The 20596-nt window shown below is 37.0% G+C and overlaps 1 protein-coding gene across 2 annotated transcripts in view; it reads left to right on the top strand.

Moving 5' to 3' along the window:
- Positions 1 to 20596, top strand: part of CCDC171 (coiled-coil domain containing 171) — a 369266-nt gene that overhangs the window by 181631 nt on the left and 167039 nt on the right. For both annotated transcript variants that reach the window (XM_089913206.1, XM_089913205.1), the window contains 2 exons: positions 5043 to 5547; positions 6385 to 6501. In XM_089913206.1, coding sequence (XP_089769332.1) covers positions 5043 to 5547; positions 6385 to 6501 — 622 coding nt within the window. The remainder of the gene's footprint in view (positions 1 to 5042; positions 5548 to 6384; positions 6502 to 20596) is intronic.

Raw genomic sequence — 20596 nt, 5'->3', positions numbered from 1 at the left:
TTGTGTAGGCTTCCTGGTGGAGGGGACTAGTGCCTGTGTTCTGGTGGATGAGGCTGCATCTTGTCTTTCTGGTGTCAGGTCCACGTCTGGTGGTGTGTTTTGGGGTGTCTGTGGCCTTATTATGATTTTAGGCAGCCTGTCTGCTAATGGATGGGGTTGTGTTCCTGTCTTGCTAGTTGTTTGGCATAGGGTGTCCAGCACTGTAGCTTGCTGATTGTTGAGTGGAGCTGGGTCTTGGCATTGAGATGGAGATTTCTGGGAGATTTTCGCCGTTTGATATTACATGGAGCTGGGAGGTCTGTTGTGGACCTGTGTCCTGAACTTGGCTCTCCCACCTCAGAGGCACAGCCCTGATGCCTGTCTGGGGCACCAAGAGCCTGTCATCCACACGGCTCAGATTAAAGGGGAGAAAAAAAAGAAAGAAAGAAAGAAAGAAGAAGATAAAATAAAATAAAATAATGTTATTAAGATAAAAAATAAAAAATAATTATTAAAAAAATTTTTTAAGTATTAAAAAAGGAAAGAAAGAAGACAGCAACCAAATCAGGAAAGAAATCCACGAATGATAACAAGTGCTAAAAACTATACTAAAAAAAAAACAAACAAAAAAACCTGGAGAGACAGAACCCTAGGAAAAATGGTAAAAGCAAAGCTATCCAGACAAAATCACACACAGAAGCATACACATATACACTCACAAAAAGAGAAAAAGGGACAAAATATATATATATTGTTGTTCCCAAAGTCCACCTCCTCAGTTTGGGATAATTCATTGTCTATTCAGGTATTCCACAGCTGCAGGGTACATCAAGCTGATTGTGGAGATTTAATCCGCTGCTCCTGAGGCTGCTGGGAGAGATTTCCCTTTCTCTTCTTTGTTCGCACAGCTCCCAGGGGCTCAGCTTTGGATTTGGCCCCACTCTTCGTGTAGGTCGCTTGAGGGCGTCTGTTTTTCTCTCAGACAGGACGGGGTTAAAGGAGCCGCTGGTTCGGGGGCTGTGGCTCACTCAGGCCGGGGGGAGGGAGGGGTACGGATGCGGGGTGAGCCTGTGGCGTGACGTTGCACCAGCCTGAGGCTCGCCATGTGTTTTCCCGGGGGAGTTGTCCCTGGATCACGGGACCCTGGAAGTGGCAGGCTGCACAGGCTCCCGGGAGTGGAGGTGTGGAGAGTGACCTGTGCTTGCTCACAGGCTTCTTGGTGGCGGCAGCAACAGCCTTAGCGTCTCATGTGCGTCCCTGGGGTCCGCGCTGATAGCCGCGGCTCGCGCCGGTCTCTGGAGCTCCTTTAAGCAGCGCTCTTAATCCCCTCTCCTCGCGCACCAGGAAACAGAGAGGGAAGAAAAAGTCTCTTGCCTCTTCGGCAGCTCCAGACTTTTTCCCGGACTCCCTCCCGGCTAGCTGTGGCGCGCTAGCCTCCTTCAGGCTGTGAAGGTCCTTCAGGACCGCCAACCCCAGTCCTCTCCCTGGGATCCGACGGAAGCCGGAGCCTCAGCTCGCAGTCCCGCCCGCCCCGGTGGGTGAGCAGACAAGCCTCTCGGGCTGGTGAGTGCTGGTCGGCACCGATCCTCTGTGTGGGAATCTCTCCGCTTTGCCCTCTGCACCCCTGTTGCTGTGCTCTCCTCCACGGCTCCGAAGCATCCCCCGCTCCGCCCCCCGCAGTCTCCGCCCGCAAAGGGGCTTCCTAGTGTGTGGAAACCTTTCCTCCTTCACAGCTCCCTACCACTGGTGCAGGTCCCGTCCCTATCCTTTTGTCTCTGTTTATTCCTTTTTCTTTTGCCCTACCCATGTACGTGGGGAGTTTCTTGCCTTTTGGGAGGTCTGAGGTCTTCTGCCAGCGTTCAGTAGGTGTTCTGTAGGAGTTGTTCCGCATGTAGATGTATTTCTGATGTATTTGTGGGGAGGAAGGTGATCTCCACGTCTTACTCTTCTGCCATCTTGAAGGTCCTCTGCACAAGACTCTTAGATAGCCTCATCCTCCAAAGGGCAGACACAGAAGCAAGGAGAACTACTGTTGTGCAGACTGTGCCCGGGGAGAAATTCCAATGGCAGGTATTGGTGACATATCCTCTTCTTTAGCAGGTGGCAACCTGGCAACTTGTGGTTGTAGGTAGGCGGCCTCAGTTCCTTCCCACATGGATCTCTCCTTAGGGCTGCTTGAGTGTCCTCATGACATGGCAGCTGGCTTAACCCAGGATGAGTGATCTTGGGATAGCTGGTTTTCCTTAGTTAACAATCATCTTTTGATGTTCCCCATTACCTGTGCCAGTCCCCTCCCCTGTCCCGTCCCCCCTGGTACTTTAGCTCAGGGAGGAAGGAGCTCAGAGGGACTTGGCTGAATAAGGGGCTTGAGAGCCTAGGGATGAGTTTTAAGCCGCTTTCCCCGCAGTCAGGAGGAGGGACGCTGACGCTCCAGCCGGACCCTGCGCCTCCTTTTCGCCGTTTCCCCTCAGGACGCTCAGGTCCACCCTGATTAGGTTCATTTTTATTTCCATTACTTAGGCATGACCAGTGCATCTCTTTTATCCCAGATTTTCTATAATTTTCCTTTTTTTCTCTAAATGAACTGGTGGAGTTGATTTCGGAGAGAATATGGAATTAAACATTGTAATTTCCATTTGCTCCCTCTACTCCCTGCAACTCTGCTGCTATCTCAGGCAGTCTTTATTAATGTTTCCAATTTTCCCATCCATTTACTAAAGCTTAGCAACTGTCCCAAGTTTTTATGGTTTCTGATAGCTTTCTGGGTAAAGTTTAAATTCTTTAGCTTAATCATTTATTATCTACAGACTTCTCAAATTTCCATCATTTTCCTCTTCAGACATTCTGAATTATTTATACTTCCTTAGAACACATTACTCTATTTTCTGGCTCTTCCTTTGCTATATGCTAGTCTTCCTGCTTTTTCTAGCTGTAACTTGTGTCAGTTTTCCCTTTTCATAAAGGCTGTTGTACGTCTGCTTCTAAGCCGTCTACTTGGCTCTCAGAGTTTCTTCCATCTTCCAGCTGCTCCCAGTGGAACACCATGACCTTTACTAGTGGTCTTTATATGGAGCTCTGGGGCACAGGCCCATTGATAAACTACTGCTGCCACAACTTGGCTATCAGTAGAGATGTGGTTGGAGCAAGCTACAATTCCCTTATTTCCCCATTCCTTTATTTCTCACAGTACCATCACAGGTACGGCTGGACCAGACTTCAGAGAATAGTTGGAGTAAATAAAGGAAATTAAAGTATAGCAGAGAAACATTTAAAACCAAGACTAAGTCCAATTTCCCTCCTGCCCAAGGGAAAGCATTCAAGAAGTTGAATCCATCAGAGAGTGGCCTCTTGTATACTTCCTTTACTCGTTTGTATTCAGGGTTATACTTCTGAGTGCCTCCTTCTACTCACCGTGCACCTTTGGGAACCTCATCCCCTAGCCTCAGGACTGGTTTTGGTCCGGGGGTTACTTTCCTCAGCCATGTGTTTCGACAAGTTTGAATCCTTTTGTCTACTTCCTGTCAACATTGTCCACGGTAGGCTTTGACACCCAAATCTTGCAGAGTAGTTAAGAGTTTGTATGATTTTCTCTAAGTCTGAACACCTTTGAAGTCTTCCTGCCAATGTAAATTTTGGAAATGCCTCTGATTGTTCTAGTTGTTCGTGGATAACTCTTGAATCAGACACTCACTGTAAACCTTTCCCAGGGACCATTGTTAAATTTCAGACGGAGTGTGACCTGAACCAATAATACAAAGAGAAATATTTTCCTTAATGCCCCCAAAAGGATTCTCTCATAATGAAGATACTACTTCACTTTATATAGAGCATGATTTTTCTCTGTCTCTGACTGACCCCTTTATTCAAATTGAACTCCCTTGGCCTGTTTTAAAAAGAACGAAGTCCGTGGACAAGCCAGGGCAGCTTATTTGGTTAAGTAAAGATTCAGCTAAAGCTGTTAAATCACCATGGACTAGATTAGATTAAGTTTTATTACAAGGGTAGCTATTGGCTAGCCTCCTTATTGGTGGAGTTGAGTGTTTTTTGTTGTTGTTCTTTCTATTACACATCTCACTCCCACTTGTCCTTTGCCATATTCCTCCAAAAGCCGGTCAACGTCATTTGGTATAAACATCCTTTTGTGCATCTCTGGCAATCTAGCATAGCTCCATCACAGCATTATACCACAATCATTGATTTATTTGTCTGTTTTCCTAGCGTGTGGAATTTAGTGAGCAATCAGTAAATGTTTATCGAATGATAAATGCATCAGTAAAAGAAATTGGCATCTGTTATCTTCTAAATTTACTCTATTTCAACAGTTCCTTAACGATTAGGTATAAGATTTCATGGGGAGAGCTAGTTTATTTTCTAGTGATTAAAATCCAGTGCCTGCAGTTAAAATTTCTGTGTGTTGCATATTAAGTTTTGAATTATAAGTATCTTGATCAGGAAAAAAGGACCAGAGAGCTGCTGAGGCCCAGCCCACAGTTAGTATTTACTCCCAGCACTGGAGCTGTACTTTGTACAGCCTTCTGTCTTGGGGAGGAAGAAACTGAAATAAGAGAGTATGCTCTGAGAATCAGTCCCCTCTCGTCTAGTAAATGGCAGATAGTCAGATGCTGTGTATTGTATTATTTATTTAACCCTTTGCTATTTTGACAAAAAGTTAAGTCTTTTTACATATAGAAAAGCCTCTAATGCTGGTGTGATTTCTGTTTAAAAGTAGGAAATACATGTTACTGAGGAATGGAAGAGAAGAAATTTTCTTTTTCTGAATATGTGTATTTATGCATAAGTATACAGGAAATTTACAAAGCATTTTTAAATGTATGTGCTCTACTTTGTGTAAAGCTTCCATATAAGGGATTTAAAAATTACTGTGCACATTTCTAAGCTGTTTGGCCCACTGTTGCTCTATCATATGTATTTTTTGGATATTTTAGAACATAGATCTTTTGAAGAAAAAGAAATAGTTGTCAGCAAAAGTTTTTCTTTTTTAAAAGAGGAGTTAATAAAATGCCTGTTTCATGATCAAATATATTATTTGACTTTTCTTATAGAAATTTCAAGAAATTGCTGAAAAAAATATGGAAAAGTTGAACCATATTGAGAAGTCACATGAACAATTGGTTGTTGAAAACACACATTTCAAAAACTTGTTATCACAGACTAAAAGGGAACAAACATCCTTGCTGGCGGCCTGCGCATTGATGGCTGGTGCCTTATATCCTCTGTATAGCCGATCATCTGCCTTATCCACACAGAGAGATTTTCTCCAGGAGCAGGTCAACACCTTTGAGTTGTTAAAATTGGAAGTTAGAACTCTAGCCCAGGCTTTGTCAATTGTAGAGGAAAAGAAGCAAGAGGAAGCCAAGATGAAGAAAAAAGCATTCAAAGGATTAATACGTGTATTCCGGAAAGGTGTTATTGCAATTTTGGCAGCAAACAGACTCAAGATTTTGGGCCAGTCATGTGCGTCTCTTTTTACCTGGATGGAGAGTTTCAAAGAAGGCATAGGCATGTTAGTGTGTATAGGAGAGCCCAAAGACAAGCATAAATTTCCAAGTAAGATAATTTGTGCTTTTAAAAATCTGAGTCGAATGTAAGTGACATACGAAGTGAATATGTTGGGCAAAAACATAAAAAAATCATTTACAATGTCAAATCATGTAACATATGTACATACATATGTAGATATGTATGTGTGTATGAATAAGTGTGTATTTATAAATTAGGCTTTAATTTTTTGTTATAAACATTAAAATATAAAGAAAGTAGCACATATATATGATTTCAACTTTGTCTAGCTTTATTATATTTGAATGTTCTTTTGACAGTAAATTGAAAAGTTTGTACAGCGATTTTTCAATAAAGTCAATCCAGAAACTCTGCCCTATTTAAAATTAATTAGCATAATTTACTTTCACTTTCTTTGAATTAGTATAAAATGATCAGAGTTAAAAATCTGTTGAAGAATTGAATGAAAATGAAACTAATGTAAGTTTTATAGCTAACTTTTTTGAATGCTTGACTATTCTGAGGAAACAATTATTTCAGTTTTTAACTTTTGAAAAGCAAGCTATTAAGTAAGTAGAGCTAAATAAAATTTCCTTCTCCCTTTTCTTTTATGATGTCAGTTACCATTATCTATAGAGAGGAGTTAATAAAATGCCTGTTTGTTTCATGATCAAATACATTATTTGACTTCTCTTATATGGAAAAATTGAACCGTAAATAAAGTCAATAAAATCTCACATCTATTGTAGACTTCTCTGCACTAGGTGAAGTTCTACATACAAATTTTGATCTACTTCTTAAATAGCTAAATATTGCCATAATTTTAAAATGGATTTTAATAAATTTTTGTAGAATTGCATAATGGATTTTTTTATGTTTCTGCAGAACATCAAAAGGAGCAGTTACGTTGTTTGCAAACTCTCAGTTGGCTCACCAGTTCTGACCTTCTTGCTGCAATAATCAGTTCTATGGCTGAGTTACAGGAAGCTATTAGTAAAACAGGTATGATTGCCCTTTTTATGTCCTTGCAAAATACATTTAAAAAGAAAATGTCCAGAAATTCTTTATGGTACAAATTCTAATAAACCTTCAAGGAAGAAAATGTATTTGTTTTTATCTTTCTTTTATTCAGGTACAGAGAGATTACTAAATCTATATTTAATGAAGTAGTGAATTAATGTAATTTTTGATGTTAATTTTGTCTTTATGGGGAAATTAAATGACACTTCTTGGTGAATACATTCACCTTTTTTTTTCCTTTGTGATATGCTTTTCCTATGGAAAACTCATCATTAGCTTTTTTATTAAGTACTACTGGTAATATTCTTTCAAATGTTTTAATCTTTCTTCTGTTTCTGGCCATGTGCTTTAGAAATCCAAATAATAACTGAATCAGTAGAAAATTTGTCTCTCTCATTTGGCAACATGTTTTTATTTTTTCTATTTAATTTTAAATAGAGTTAATTTAAATAGTCTGCTCCTTTCCACTAGGTGTGAAGCCACCTATAACCAGTGATTTCCAAAGGTCTAAAATGCAAGTTTATTTTTTCATGACTCAGATTGCGTGGCATGTTTGTGTGAAAGGTTCAATGAAAACTAATTTCTCCACACTTAAAGAGTAACATACAGTTACCTACTGCTTAAGCTATGTCATTGGACTAATTATGGTCGTTTCAGACACATTAATAGAAAAAAATGTATAGTAGACTTGTTAATACTTGCCTGCGTAATGAAATATTCTAAGTATTAATGAAATGATAATTTGGGATGTAATTTAATTCTTCACACAATTCTGTTGTGTAAATATAGATCATGTATTGTGATTTCAAACATGTAAACTAGGCTCTTACAGTACAAAACTTATGATCCAAAGATTATTTTTAGGTTGTGGCCATAAATGTTGGTAAGAAATATGCATATTTTAATGTATCGGCAAAATCTCAACATACTGGGTTTGGAGTCTGAAATAAAAGTGCAAATAAATATATTTTAAGAATGTTGGTATTATAACTTCAAAGCAAAATTGTAACATTCTTGAAAGAACTTAATAAATTTTGGGGTTTAGTTTAATAAACAGATGATTTTTGTTAGTCATATTTTTTCAGGTATGTGGACCTAAAAGTAGATTGGTTTCTTAAGCTATAATCTTATTTATATTATTACTTTATTTAATGCATTTTTTAATCACTGTGCTATATGCTTGAGGAGATGAAAGAAAAAGATGTGACTTGATCGATCTTCTAGAAAATATACATAATGGTCATAAGAATAAGAGCGACAACTCATGAACAACTTAGGCAGAATGTAATCAAGGATTGGATGAGAAAGTACAGGCTTTAATGAGAATACGCAGAAGGTAAAGCTCAAAGTGGGCTTATGAGTATTGGGAAGTCTTCAGGGACTAGTGATTTAGTTGGGCCTAGAATGACAGTAAGTTAGAGAGGAGAGCTGGCATTCAGCTGCAGGGTATAGCTTAAGCAGAGATGTAGAGGTGGGAATAAGCATAGAATGGGAAGAAGGGACATTCAAGAGGTGAGAAAGTAAATCCATGCCTAGCAGGTCTGACTTATGGATAAAATATATTGTCTACTCTAACCATATTGGGAAGTAGTGGGGGAAAGGGTAGATCATTGCCATGGGATCAGATTGTTGATTTATGAAAGTAGGCAGCGATTTCCCCTGAGCACATTTTCTAAAAGTAGCCCCTTGTAACATTTTTAAGTTAAAATATTGACAAAATTTTTATTCAGACCCTGATAAAAATATGTGTAGGTAAGACCTGTGAAGCAGAAGGTAGACCAAGAGTGGCGTTTTAAGTGCTTGCCTATCTCTAGGAACAAGCTGTCTTTGATGTTAGAACCTGGTATGCCTCTAGCTTGAGGAAATAGCAAGTTCAGGAAAACTTATTTTTAGGCAAGCCTAAAAGGATACGGCCCAGGCAGATAGATAATTGTTACTGAACTAGTACAAAAATGATCAGTGTGGATCTTCTCCAGTGACTAGCTGGGCTTATAGAATAATTCTTTCAAAACATGATGAAGGGTTAATGTATTGTTATCTAGGCAATTGTGTTTTCAATTTTAAATGTATCCTAGTAGAAATTTTAGATATTTTAGCAGAAAAGGTGGGAAAATATTTTCAAAGTCTATGAGTGATTATCAACAGATAAGGGTAATAAATGTAAAGCCATAACAGTTTATACAGTCATGTTGAGTTTATAGCTTAAGTGTCTGAAAAATCTAAATAGGTAATCATTATTGTGTAGTAGAAAGAGCATTGCTTTGAACAAGACAGACTTGATATTATATTCAGCATTGCTAGTTATTAGTTGTGTGAAATTGGGCAAGTTACTTAACGTTACTGGGCCTCACACTCTTTTCCCATAAATGAAGATGGTATCGTCTTCCCCATTGTTATGAGGAAATAATGAGATAATGCTTGTTGAATATTTTGTACGGTATCTGGTACATAGTGGGTGCTAAAAAATATTGTTCCCTTACCACCCATCTCACCATGAAAGTAGCATTTAGCATTAATGAACATGAATACACACACGCCTACCTGTATACATTTTTAGACTACTAATGATTAATTTTCTGTTCTAAAATTGCTAAATTGCTGTACAGTGGAGGCAACACAGTGTAGGGGTAAGCAGGTATTCTGCCTGACTTTGAATACTGACTCTGATGCTAGCCACATGACATGGGCAAGTTATTTAAACTCTGTTTCCCAGTTTCTTTATTTGTAGAGTGGGAATAGTAAGTTTTACCTAGCTCAGAGTTTAGAGGACTAAATGAGTTCATTTGTAAAGTGCTTAGAATGCCTTTGTTTACTCTTTCACGTACTTTTCTTAGTTCAGATATCGGTCTTTATTAAGATTTATTGCATTAACTGAATAATAATGAAGAAATTTCATAAAAATTTAGAGTAAATAAAATGAAAATACATTAGTTTATCTTAAAATTTCAAGACCATTTACACGTCTCATACAGCTCCAACTTGTTAAAACATGGTTCTGTTATAAATTAGTATACATATAAAGATCAGGAAGAAATTTCTTCCTCTGAATATAATGACATTGGATGTTTGGGGGCATCACAGGTTTTCTTTCTTTGTACTTAATAGAAGACCCCCACTTAGAGTAGCTTATTCATATAAGGTTTTTTTTTTTCCTCCCAAATAGTAAGTCTGGAGGTAGGTAGAAATCCAGACTATGTCTTTCTGCTAAGCCATTAGCATCTTCGTGTTTATGCCTCCTAGTTTTAAGCTGGTCACTCTGCTTTTAGGCATCAGGATTGTATTTGTGCAGGAAGGAGAAGGGAGGGACACAATGTGAAGACACTCATACATTGCTGGTGAGAATAAAAAATGTTATAGCTGCTTTGGGAAAGAGTGGCATTTCCTCAAAATATTAAACATAGAGTTATCATTTGAACAAGCAATTCCCCTTCTAGGTATATATCCAAGAGAAATGAAAACATATATGTACAAAAACTTGTGCATGAATGTTTACTGCAGCATAATGCATAGTCAAGAAATGGAAGCAAACTCAAATGTCCATCAACTGATAAATGGGTAATGGACAGATATCCAAACAATAAAATATAATTGGGCCATAAAGAGTAATGAAGTACTGATGCTTGCTACAACATGGATGAACCATGAAAGCCATATGCTACATCACAAAAGATTGTATATAATATGATTCCATTTATTTGAAATCACATATCATATTATTCCATTTATTTGGAATATGCAGATTAGGCAAATCTAGAGACAGAAAGTACATTAGGGGCTGCCTAAGGCTGGGGAGGGGTTGGGGGTTATGGGAAGTGGCTGCTAATAGATATGGAGTTTCTTTTGGGGGTGACTAAAATTTTATAAAATTGCTTGTGGTGACGACTGCATAACTGTGATTATATTAAAAACCATGGATTTGTACACTTTAAATGGGTAAGTCATATTGTGTGTGAGTTATATCTCAAGAAAATTGTTAAAAATATGAAGACATGTGTTGCTGAATATATCCCTTTATATCAGGAAGGCAAAAGCTTTCCCAAAAGCTTCCCCAGCAGACTTTTGCTGTTGTTTCATTGGCCTGGCCTGAGCTTGTTTCATTGGCCTGAGCTGAATCATTCACATGATTCTCCCTAGATGACTACCTGGAGATTGACAAAAGAGAAGGAAGAGTTTGTGCATGGAATGAATCAGCTAATCAACTTCTGCAGTAGAGAGGATTGTTTTTGTTTGTTCTTTTTTTTCAAATTACTTCCGCTTCTATTACCTCCATTATACAAGAAAACAGGTCAATTCAGAAAACTTGGAAAAGAAATAAATCAGAGAACAACAACAAAACAAAAACAAACGTATTTTCCCATCATATAGGGCTAGTTAATGTAAGCATTTTTATGTGTTCTTATGTGTTCTTCCAATCTGTTTTATCCCTCTTTCTCTCTCTATCCATTCACCCTTCCTTCCTCCCTTCATGCCATCTACTCATCCATCCACTAGCAGACTAACAAATGATATAAATGATATCATAGGCTACATACTCTTGAATATCTTCATTTAAAAATTATTCCAAAATACCCTCAAACTTATGGAAAAGTTGCAAGTAGTTCACAACAGAGAATTCTGTTTCCTGAATGGTCTGAGAGCAGGTTGCTTACTTGATGCCCCATCACTCCCTCGTATTATAGCATGTATTTCAAAGACATTCTTCTGCGTAACCAGAGTGCAATGATCAACATCAGGAAACCAACATTGATACATTACTACCATTCAGACTCCATTCAACTTCCCCTATTTGTCCCAACCACGTCGTTTTTAGCAAGAGGATCTGGTTTAGAATTATGTGTTGCATTTAGTCATGTCTCTTTAGTCTTCTTCAGTATGGAAGAGTTCCTCAGTTTTTCCTTGACCATCGTGACCTTGAAGATTACAAGCCAATTATTTGTAGAATATCCCTTAATTTTGATTTGTTTGTTTCCTCATGATCAGATTTAGCTTATGCATTTTCAGCAAGAATATCACAGAAGTGATGCTGTGCTTTGCTTATGATATACTATCATAGCAATAGTTTAAAAAATATCATACTTTTTGAGGATTTTTCTCTATTTCTGTTAATAATCTTCTAGAGAATGATTGTAATGTCTGGGTAATATATATCAGTTGGGCATTCCTTCATCTATTTAACCAATTTACAAAAGGAGGTTTTCATCATAGGGCAGGTATCAAGAATACCAGTTCAGCTTTGATTTGCAATTGATTCCTTGTCCCTTGAATCATCTAATACTATGAATAGTATCTTAATTCTTTCAGCCATGTGGGAAATTGAAATGGCAAAATCTTGGGAAAGTCTATTTAGGAAATGTGAAAATTCTGAAATGAAAGAGGATATTTCTTAGAACTCTGATTTTTCTTCTCTGTTCCTTCTGTCTTTTTGAAGAACTTGCTGAAAATTTAAATCATATTACATGTCAGGACTACCTCTTGATGGCATCATTGTCACTTTTTTCTTTTTATTTACAATATTGTGTTAGTTTCTGGTGTACAGCAAAGTGATTCATATATATATATATAAATAAAATCTTTTTCATATTCTTTTCCATCATAGTTTATTACAAGATAGTGAATATAGTTCCCTGTGCTATACAGTAGGACCTTGTTGCTTACCTAGTTTATCTCTAGTAATCTGTATCTGCTAATCTCAAACTCCTGAGTTATCCCTCCCTCCCTTCCCCTTTGGTAACCATAAGTTTGTTTTCTATATCTGTGAATCTGTTTCTATTTTGTAAATAAGTTCATCTGCATCATATTTTAGATTCTACATATAAGTGATATTGTATGGTATTTGTCTTTCTCTTTCTGACTTACTTCGCTTAGCATGATAATCTCTAGCTCCGTCCATGTTGCTGCAAATGGCATTATCTCATTCATTTTCACTTTTTTCTTTTTAGCTCCAGGAAAACTAGTACATGTATGGCAATAGCAAGTAGTAGCTTTTAATATATTAAATAGTAACTATTGCTTCTCCTATTATCATTGTTCAAAAAAAATCAGTAAATTACTCTTTTGAAAAGTTAGGTGCTTATCTTTTTAGAGTAAGTTCTGAATTATACTATTAACTAATTAGGAGAGAAAGTTTTAAAATTGTCTAGGAGAGAAAATGAAACATGTTGGATATGCAGTAGAATATGGATTAAGAACCTGGATTCTAGATTTGAATCTGGGTTCCAGTGCTTACTATGTGTGTGACATTGGGAAAATCATTTCATCCTTCTTCATCCATCTATAAAATTTGGCTAAGGGTGGTTCCTAGCTCATAGAGTTATTAGGAGTAAATGTAACTTTCTCAGCCAAGTCCCTTGTATATGTAATTGTCCAATAAATGTTGTGTTATCTCTTTTTTGTGCACTGATATTTCAGTGGAACCTGTATATTAGTTTATCCCTTTTTGTGAAACTGGAAGTTCAATAGTGGTAGCTTGAATTCATTGCTCAGAAAGTGAGGTGTTTGCTAAAGGTAGATGCCACTGCTGCCTTCTTAAACTTTGACGGTGTATTTACAGGCAGTGGGCAAAGACCCCAGTTTCCATGTTTCTCTGTAAATACTGGACAGGTGGCAACCTTCTTGCTTTCATTAAAGTGTTTGCCCACTTGAGATAAATTACCTCTTCCAGGTATCCAAATGGTGTGCCTGCAAGAGATCATTTACCTCAAACAGGGGAGAATGTTACTTCCACTGAAGGGCTGGGATATCAATCATTATAGGAGTGGACTAAGGAACCCTACAGATAGCTGAGCATTTTTATATGACTTGTTCAGACTGAATTTCTCGAGATAGCAACAATTGTGCTGATTTGCTTTGAAATATCTCTGAACAAATACAGGAGTAGATGGTTATGAGTAGAATGTTCATCCATTTTCTTACACATTTACGCATTTCAATTATAATTGAATTTTAATTATCTAGAGGATAGATGACTCAAATATACATGCTCCTGCTATTACTACTCACAGCTTTCCTTCATCGTATACTTTGAGTTAACTTTGTAGAGGTCATAGCAGCTCTTCCAGGTAAAACTCAGAAATATAGGTTGTATTCGGCACAACACTGAGGTTTCATATTAGGAAGTTCAAAGCAGTAAGTAAAGATACTTGTATTAATAAGTAGTTATTAGTATATATTTGGAAGCTTAAAGGCTTTAGTGAATCCTAACAAAGAATAAAAAGAGATGTGTTACTCCAAGTTTGGTTGTCGACCAGCAGCATCAGCATTAACTGTGGGGTGTTAGAAATGCACAGTCTCAGACTCCATTCCAGAGCTATTCAGCCAGAATCTGCATTTTAACAAGATGATTTATAACCACAGTAAAGTGTGAGAAGAAGTAATTTAGAGAATTTGTTATACACATAATTTCACTCATATCTGAAATTGAAATAAGTACAATCTGACCGTGGATCATTTTTAGTACTTGAGCTATTAGTGTCTATTTTGAGCCACATTTAACTTACTGACTTTTGTGACTTTTAAAATTATTATTCTTGCATTTTCCCATATTTTTTCAAACACTTTATTCTGAGAATTTTCAAACATATGGAAAATGTGAAAGAAGTTTTGTTTTCTAAATTAAAATTTATTTGCCTATCATTCTTAAGAACAATTTTTGAATGAATAATTTATCCTTGCAAGTGTTCATGACTGTGTAAAATTCCAGTGTCACAATTTTCATAGAATACATTTATTTGTTAAAATAATATACAAAATCAAAATTATTTTAAGAAACATATATGAGGCTTTAACATATTTTGCAACTTATAGGCAGTTTGTAGAAAACTTTTAAGACCCTTTTCTTAGAAGATTTAGTTGAATATCCAGATACTGTCTAACAAAACGATACAATTATTTTTTAAGATTTTTGTAAAAGAAAAAAAGAAAAAATTTCCTCTCAGATCTATTCTAAAATAATACATGTGTATTTAAAAATATTTTAAACCTCCACCTTGTTCCAGAAAAAAAATTATGGCAGCTTACAGGTATTTGTAAAATATCACTGTAAGACAGCTCTTGTAATCTCCCTGAGAGTATGATTAATATTTGTGTCTACTTCTTTCAAGTTGTTTTGTGTGTATTTCAATATGACTGGGTCAATTCTATGTACCATTTTTCATTGTTCTTTTTCTCGCACTTATTGTAAATGGCTATAATAATCGTACCATCTCATTGGCTATTGTAATGGTTTAAACGAGTTATTGCATGTTGGCAGTGCTTGGTTTGTCACATATCTTTGTAAAAGCAGCAGTATTGTTCCTCATTTCCTACGCTTTAGCTCGGTATACAAGACCTTTCTTGATCTGATTCTCATTTATTTGTATAGTCTCACCTCCCTGTACTCTTATTGATAAAACTACAGTTTAGCTAAACTGAGCTGCATGTTGTTCCGCAGATATGAGACGCTCTCTTATTTCTCCAAACATACGGAGCAAACCATTAATACTGTTTTTGCTACTAAACCCTAAGAGGAATTTATTACATGGATTATCATATTGAAAATATTGAATAACATTCACAGTTTATATCTTTTTTTTTTTTTTTTTTCGATACGCGGGCCTCCCACCGCTGCGGCCTCTCCCGCCGCGGAGCACAGGCTCCGGACGCGCAGGCCCAGCAGCCATGGCCCACAGGCCCAGCCGCTCCGCGGCACGGGAGATCCCCCTGGACCGGGGCACGAACCCACGCCCCCCGCATCGGCAAGCGGACCCCCAACCACTGCGCCAACAGGGAAGCCCCACAGTTTATATCTTTAAAGGCTACTTCATAGAAGATGCAGAAGTTTTTTTCTTGTTAGTGTTGCTTATGTTTTTCTTCAGTGAAAACTGAGAGCGTATTATATTCTGGTTCTCTGAGTAGAGTAGTCCAGGTATGCAGCTTTCTTATTATTTAAGTTGACGGAGAAGTAGAGGCTGAAGGATATAGTTTTATGATTGTGTAGTGTATTCCTTAGATAAGGGATCTCTTAATCTGGGGTTCATAGAACCCTTCTCAATTCTATCCATTGGTCCATGGATAGAATTCAGAGGGGGAGCATCTGTAGACTTGGATGGAAAATAATTGTCTTGTTTCACTAACCATTAATGAACATTTCCTTCCATTATGAATGGTGATGACAGACCATGATAATATTAGCAGCATGGTGACTTATTTACTAATAGAAATTACAGATATTTTCAAGTTGTAATACAGTTGTTGCAGCTATCTTCAGATATTGTTTATGTTCATCTTTGATGATCAGTAATCATGAGACTCATCACATACATGGTATGTAATCACAGTCTTCTATGTACAGATGGATGCTGGTGCAATGTAGCTGGCCATGTATCAGGACGATTGTACACCTAGTAGTTGTTCATCCATCCAGTTGAGCTTCTATATTCTTCATGTCTATGTTGCTTTCCAGTATTCCCTAAGTACAAAATTCTGTGATTTCTTTGAAAGTGCAACCTGCAAGCACCTGGAAACACTTTAGAACTCTTTCAAAAGTGCTACTTAAGTTCCTTCTATCTTCATAGCATCAAATTTGAACCATAGATTCACAATCGTTTTTCTTTCTTATATAAACGTATTGAATAAGTTGACCTAGCCAAAGATGAACTCACTGACTTTTGAACAAAAAACTTTCCACAATAGGTTTTCTTTTTTTTTTTAATTTTACTTTTTTTTTTTTTTTTTTGCGGTACGCGGGCCTCTCACTGTTGTGGCTTCTCCCGTTGCGGAGTACAGGCTCCGGACGCGCAGGCTCAGCGGCCATGGCTCACGGGCCCAGCCGCTCCGCGGCATGTGGGATCTTCCCGGACCCGGGCACGAACCCGTGTCCCCTACATCAGCAGGTGGACTCTCAACCACTGCGCCACCAGGGAAGCGCCTAAATTTTACTTTTTTATTTAAGTATAGTTGATTTACAATGCTGTGTTATTTTCAAGTGTACAGCAAATTGATTCAGTTATATATATATATATATTCTTTTCCCTTATAGGTTATTACAAAATACTGAGTGTAGTTCCCTGTGCTATACAGTTGGTCCTTGTTGGTTGTCTATTTTATATATAGTAGTGTGTATATGTTAAGAATTTAAGAGTCTTGGAGTACTCTAGTATTTTTTGAGAGATGCCTACCTATACCTTGTAAAGTGAACTATAGGAACTTTAATTACATTTGCAGCAGTATATATTTGTGGATCAGGATTTTAATCACTTCTAAATATAAAAAAATTAAAAAATAAAAATGTTTGATGTCCAGCATTACATGTTTGATGCCTTCATAAAGATCACCTCATAGTTCAATATTCTTAGTTTGGCTAAGCAACAACTTTCACCATGCTATGTCTTTTTTTTTTTTTTTTTTGGCTGTACACGGGCCTCTCACAGTTGTGGCCTCTCCCGTTGCGGAGCCTGGACGCGCAGGCTCAGCGGCCATGGCTCACAGGCCCAGCCGCTCTGCAGCATGTGGGATCTTCCCAGACCGGGGCACAAACCCGTGTCCCCTGCATCGGCAGGTGGACTCTCAACCACTGGGCCACCAGGGAAGCCCTATGCTATGTCTTTTAAAAAAATTTCAGTCTATATTTTAAATGTATTGTCTTATGCATAATATATTTATAATAAAACTTAAAATAGTTTGAAAACTGCATTTTAATAAAATTTGCTTCCTTTGTAACCCTACATATTTTGACTTAACATGTTTAAAAGTATTATGCTAAGAAGGGGATCCATAGGTTTTACTAGGCTATCGAGGGTATACACGGGACAAAAAATGAGCAAGAACCCCTGCTTCTTTTTAAAAAACCGGATACTATTTATTTATTTATTTATTTATGGCTGTGTTGGTTCTTTGTTGCTGCATGCAGGCTTTTCTCTAGTTAGAGTGAGCAGGGGCTACTCTTCCTTGCGGTGCGCAGGCTTCTCATTGTGGTGGCTTCTCTTGTTGTGGAGCATGGGCTCCAGGCACACGGGCTTCAGTAGTTGTGGCACGTGGGCTCTGTAGTTGTGGGTCGCGGCCTCTAGAGTGCAGGTTCAGTAGTTGTGGCGCATGGGCTTAGTTGCTCCGCGGCATGTGGTATTTTCCTGGACCAGGGTTCGAATCCGTGTCCCCTGCATTGGCAGGTGGATTCTTAACCACTGCACCACCAGGGAAGTCCAAGAACCCCTGCTTTTGATAATCATTCCCCTAAATACCATTTGTCTAAGTCAAGATATGTTTTTGAGTAGTTCTATTATTGGGCATTTGTACCTATAGTATTATTTATAAATAACGCTGATAGAAACAGGAGCTACTGATTCTTAATCAGTGTTATAGATCTCCTCTCCACATTGCCTAACACAGTGCCTTCATGCATATGAGTTGCCCTATAGCTAGCTGTTTAATGAATGAATGAGGAAGACAGTATACAGTGCTTTTTAAAATAGTTTTGTTATTTCTGGAAAAGTGTTTATGCTTTTTTTTAATTATCTAGAGGATAATTAAATTTATGCTTGGTATAAAAACTTCACACAGTATAGAAACCTGCACAGAAGAAATAAAAATCACCCAAAAGGCCATCCCCAATCATTCTTAACACTTTAATGATTTCTACAAATCTCCCAGACATGTGTACCAACAGGTATACATACAAACACACCCAGTTTTATATGAGGGAGTCATACAATCATGCCTCATCATAATTTTTTTTCTACTCACTGGATAATAAATGTCTTTCCATGTCAATAACGTAGGTGTACATCATTAATTGTATTTGATAATATACTATTTCATTGTTTATATAGTTTACTCTGAAAATTCCCTGTTGATGGATATTGGCATTTTTTCATATTTTTTTACTATTTTAATTAATATTATAATAAACTATGCTGTAATTAACATGTTTGTACATAAAATCATTTTATACTTGTGCAATTATTTCCTTGGCTAAACTCCTCAGAAATGAGTTTGCATATTTTACGTTTGGAAAGTATTGCCAGTCTGCCTTTTGTAAAAGTTGCTTTGCATTACACTCCTATGAACACTACTGAGAGTTCTGGCTTTCTCATAATGCCTTTGATACATGAAGTTTTAACAGTCTTTTTTATTTTTATCAATTTGAAAGGCAAAAGAAACTATATCATTCCTTATTTGTAATTTTGACTGTTTGATTGCAAATCTTTTCATTTGTTCTACACCCATTCATATTATTTCACACATTATCTCATTATGTTCATATATGGGTGTGTGTTTGTTTCTTATAGAATTATAAGAACTCCTTGTGTATCACACATATTAGCACTTTGCCATATAGTGTAAATAATTTTTCCAGTTTGTATTTTAATTTTGTTTGTGTATTTTTTTATGGTTAACATTATTAATCATTTACTTTATGGTTTTTCTTTTGGTGATTTATTTAGAAAGGCTAGCCTCACCGCAGGTGGTGTTGCTCATATTTTAGTCTAGTATTTTTGATTTTTACATTAAATCTTGGATTTTATCTGGAATTATTTTCAGAGAAGTAGTGAGGAAATTAATACTATTTATTTGTGTATGGATGACCAGCTAGCCCCAATACGTTTTAATTCCATCATCTGTCTTTTACCTAGTGAATTAAGATATGCCATTTAGTATATATTTATTATACGTACTTGGATCTATTTCCCGTCTCTCCAGTCAATTCCATTAGTCTTCCTGTCTCTTCTGGTATCGGTATCATACTGCCCTTTTCATGTGTATTTCTTGAAGTTTTAAAATATGGTAAGACATTCTCTTATTACTTTTTGAAAATAGTATTTTGGGCTTTTTTTCATAGTATTTTTAGTTTCATCTTTAGATAGAACACAGTTTTGAATCTTACCTTAATGATTGGCTCCCAAGTTTGAAAACTGATTCATATTTTCAAATTACAGCTCTTTGAAGACACAGGCGTTTTTTTGCTCAGAAGAGTGCTCTAAGATTGTGATGTGTTGGGGTCACTTGGAAGGAGTTATACATGAAAGGGATAATAGTGAAAGATGCTCCTGGAAAAGTAAGCAGGGATCAGATCATGTAGGACCTTATGAGCCATGTTTAAGGAGTTTGACATTTATTCCCAGATCTGAAGAGACTCACTGAAACTTAAGCAGGGGTTGTGACAAGATCCTACTTGTGTTTTAGAAGTCATTTTTTCTACAGTGGAGGATGGATTGAAGAGGGGAAATGACTGGAGAAGAGTAGGGAGACCCTTGTAAGAACATAGGTGAGACAATGCCATGATTACAGAAAAAATTGAATAGATGGTAGAAATGTGATGTGATTGGATGTGAGGGAGATGGCAAGAAAGATGGAGGTGTCAAGGATGAGAAAATGTTCCCAACTGTCTAGAACTGAGTCGAATTTTAATGCAGTTAACATTACTCGTGATTAACATTTCTAACATTATTATTACCATTAGGCATTATTATTATTATTATATTCATGACTCATATTATTATTAAATTAAATAATGACATATTTACATACATATTAATTAAATAATTACTCACTATTCCCTGTTTTTCATTAAAGGCATGTTTCTCAATCTGAGTGTGAGGATTCCATTTTAATAAGAAATCACATTGTAGACTGCTCTTCCCACACGATAGTTGTATTTTTAGCAGCAGTTGACTTCTGCAATGTTTCGAAGGACTTTTAATTTTATTACTAACAACATCATAAGCATATATTATTCATGCTACATATTTTTTTAGGGCTAAATAAAGGTCAAATGGCAATACTGCAGTTGAGAGTGGTGGAACTCTTATAATAACTTTTCAACCTCCCCTCCCCCCTGCCTCAAAATCTGTAATTCACAGGTTTAGAACTACTGGTCGAAACAATTCTCTGTGAATTTGTTTTGAAGATTTTAACCTCAGATGTGCACTATTGCCCCTTCTATTGGAAAAGGTAGTTGCAGAACATAGAGTCCTCTTCCTTCTTGAAAGATATGCTATTAGATAGGGGAAAAGTGATTAACAAATGTATTTAGCATAAACAAGAATTTGTTAAATGTAACAAGTCAAACATTTTAACTAGTCTAGACAAGTTTAGACATGAGGAA

This window comes from Delphinapterus leucas, chromosome 6 (assembly GCF_059928025.1).
Source record: "Delphinapterus leucas isolate spDelLeu-1000000601 "Yukka" chromosome 6, BTC_Dleu_Yukka2, whole genome shotgun sequence".
Classification (NCBI taxonomy): Eukaryota; Metazoa; Chordata; class Mammalia; order Artiodactyla; family Monodontidae; genus Delphinapterus; species Delphinapterus leucas.
Note: the sequence above shows the minus strand (reverse complement) of the source record. Positions and strands in the feature narration are given on the sequence as shown.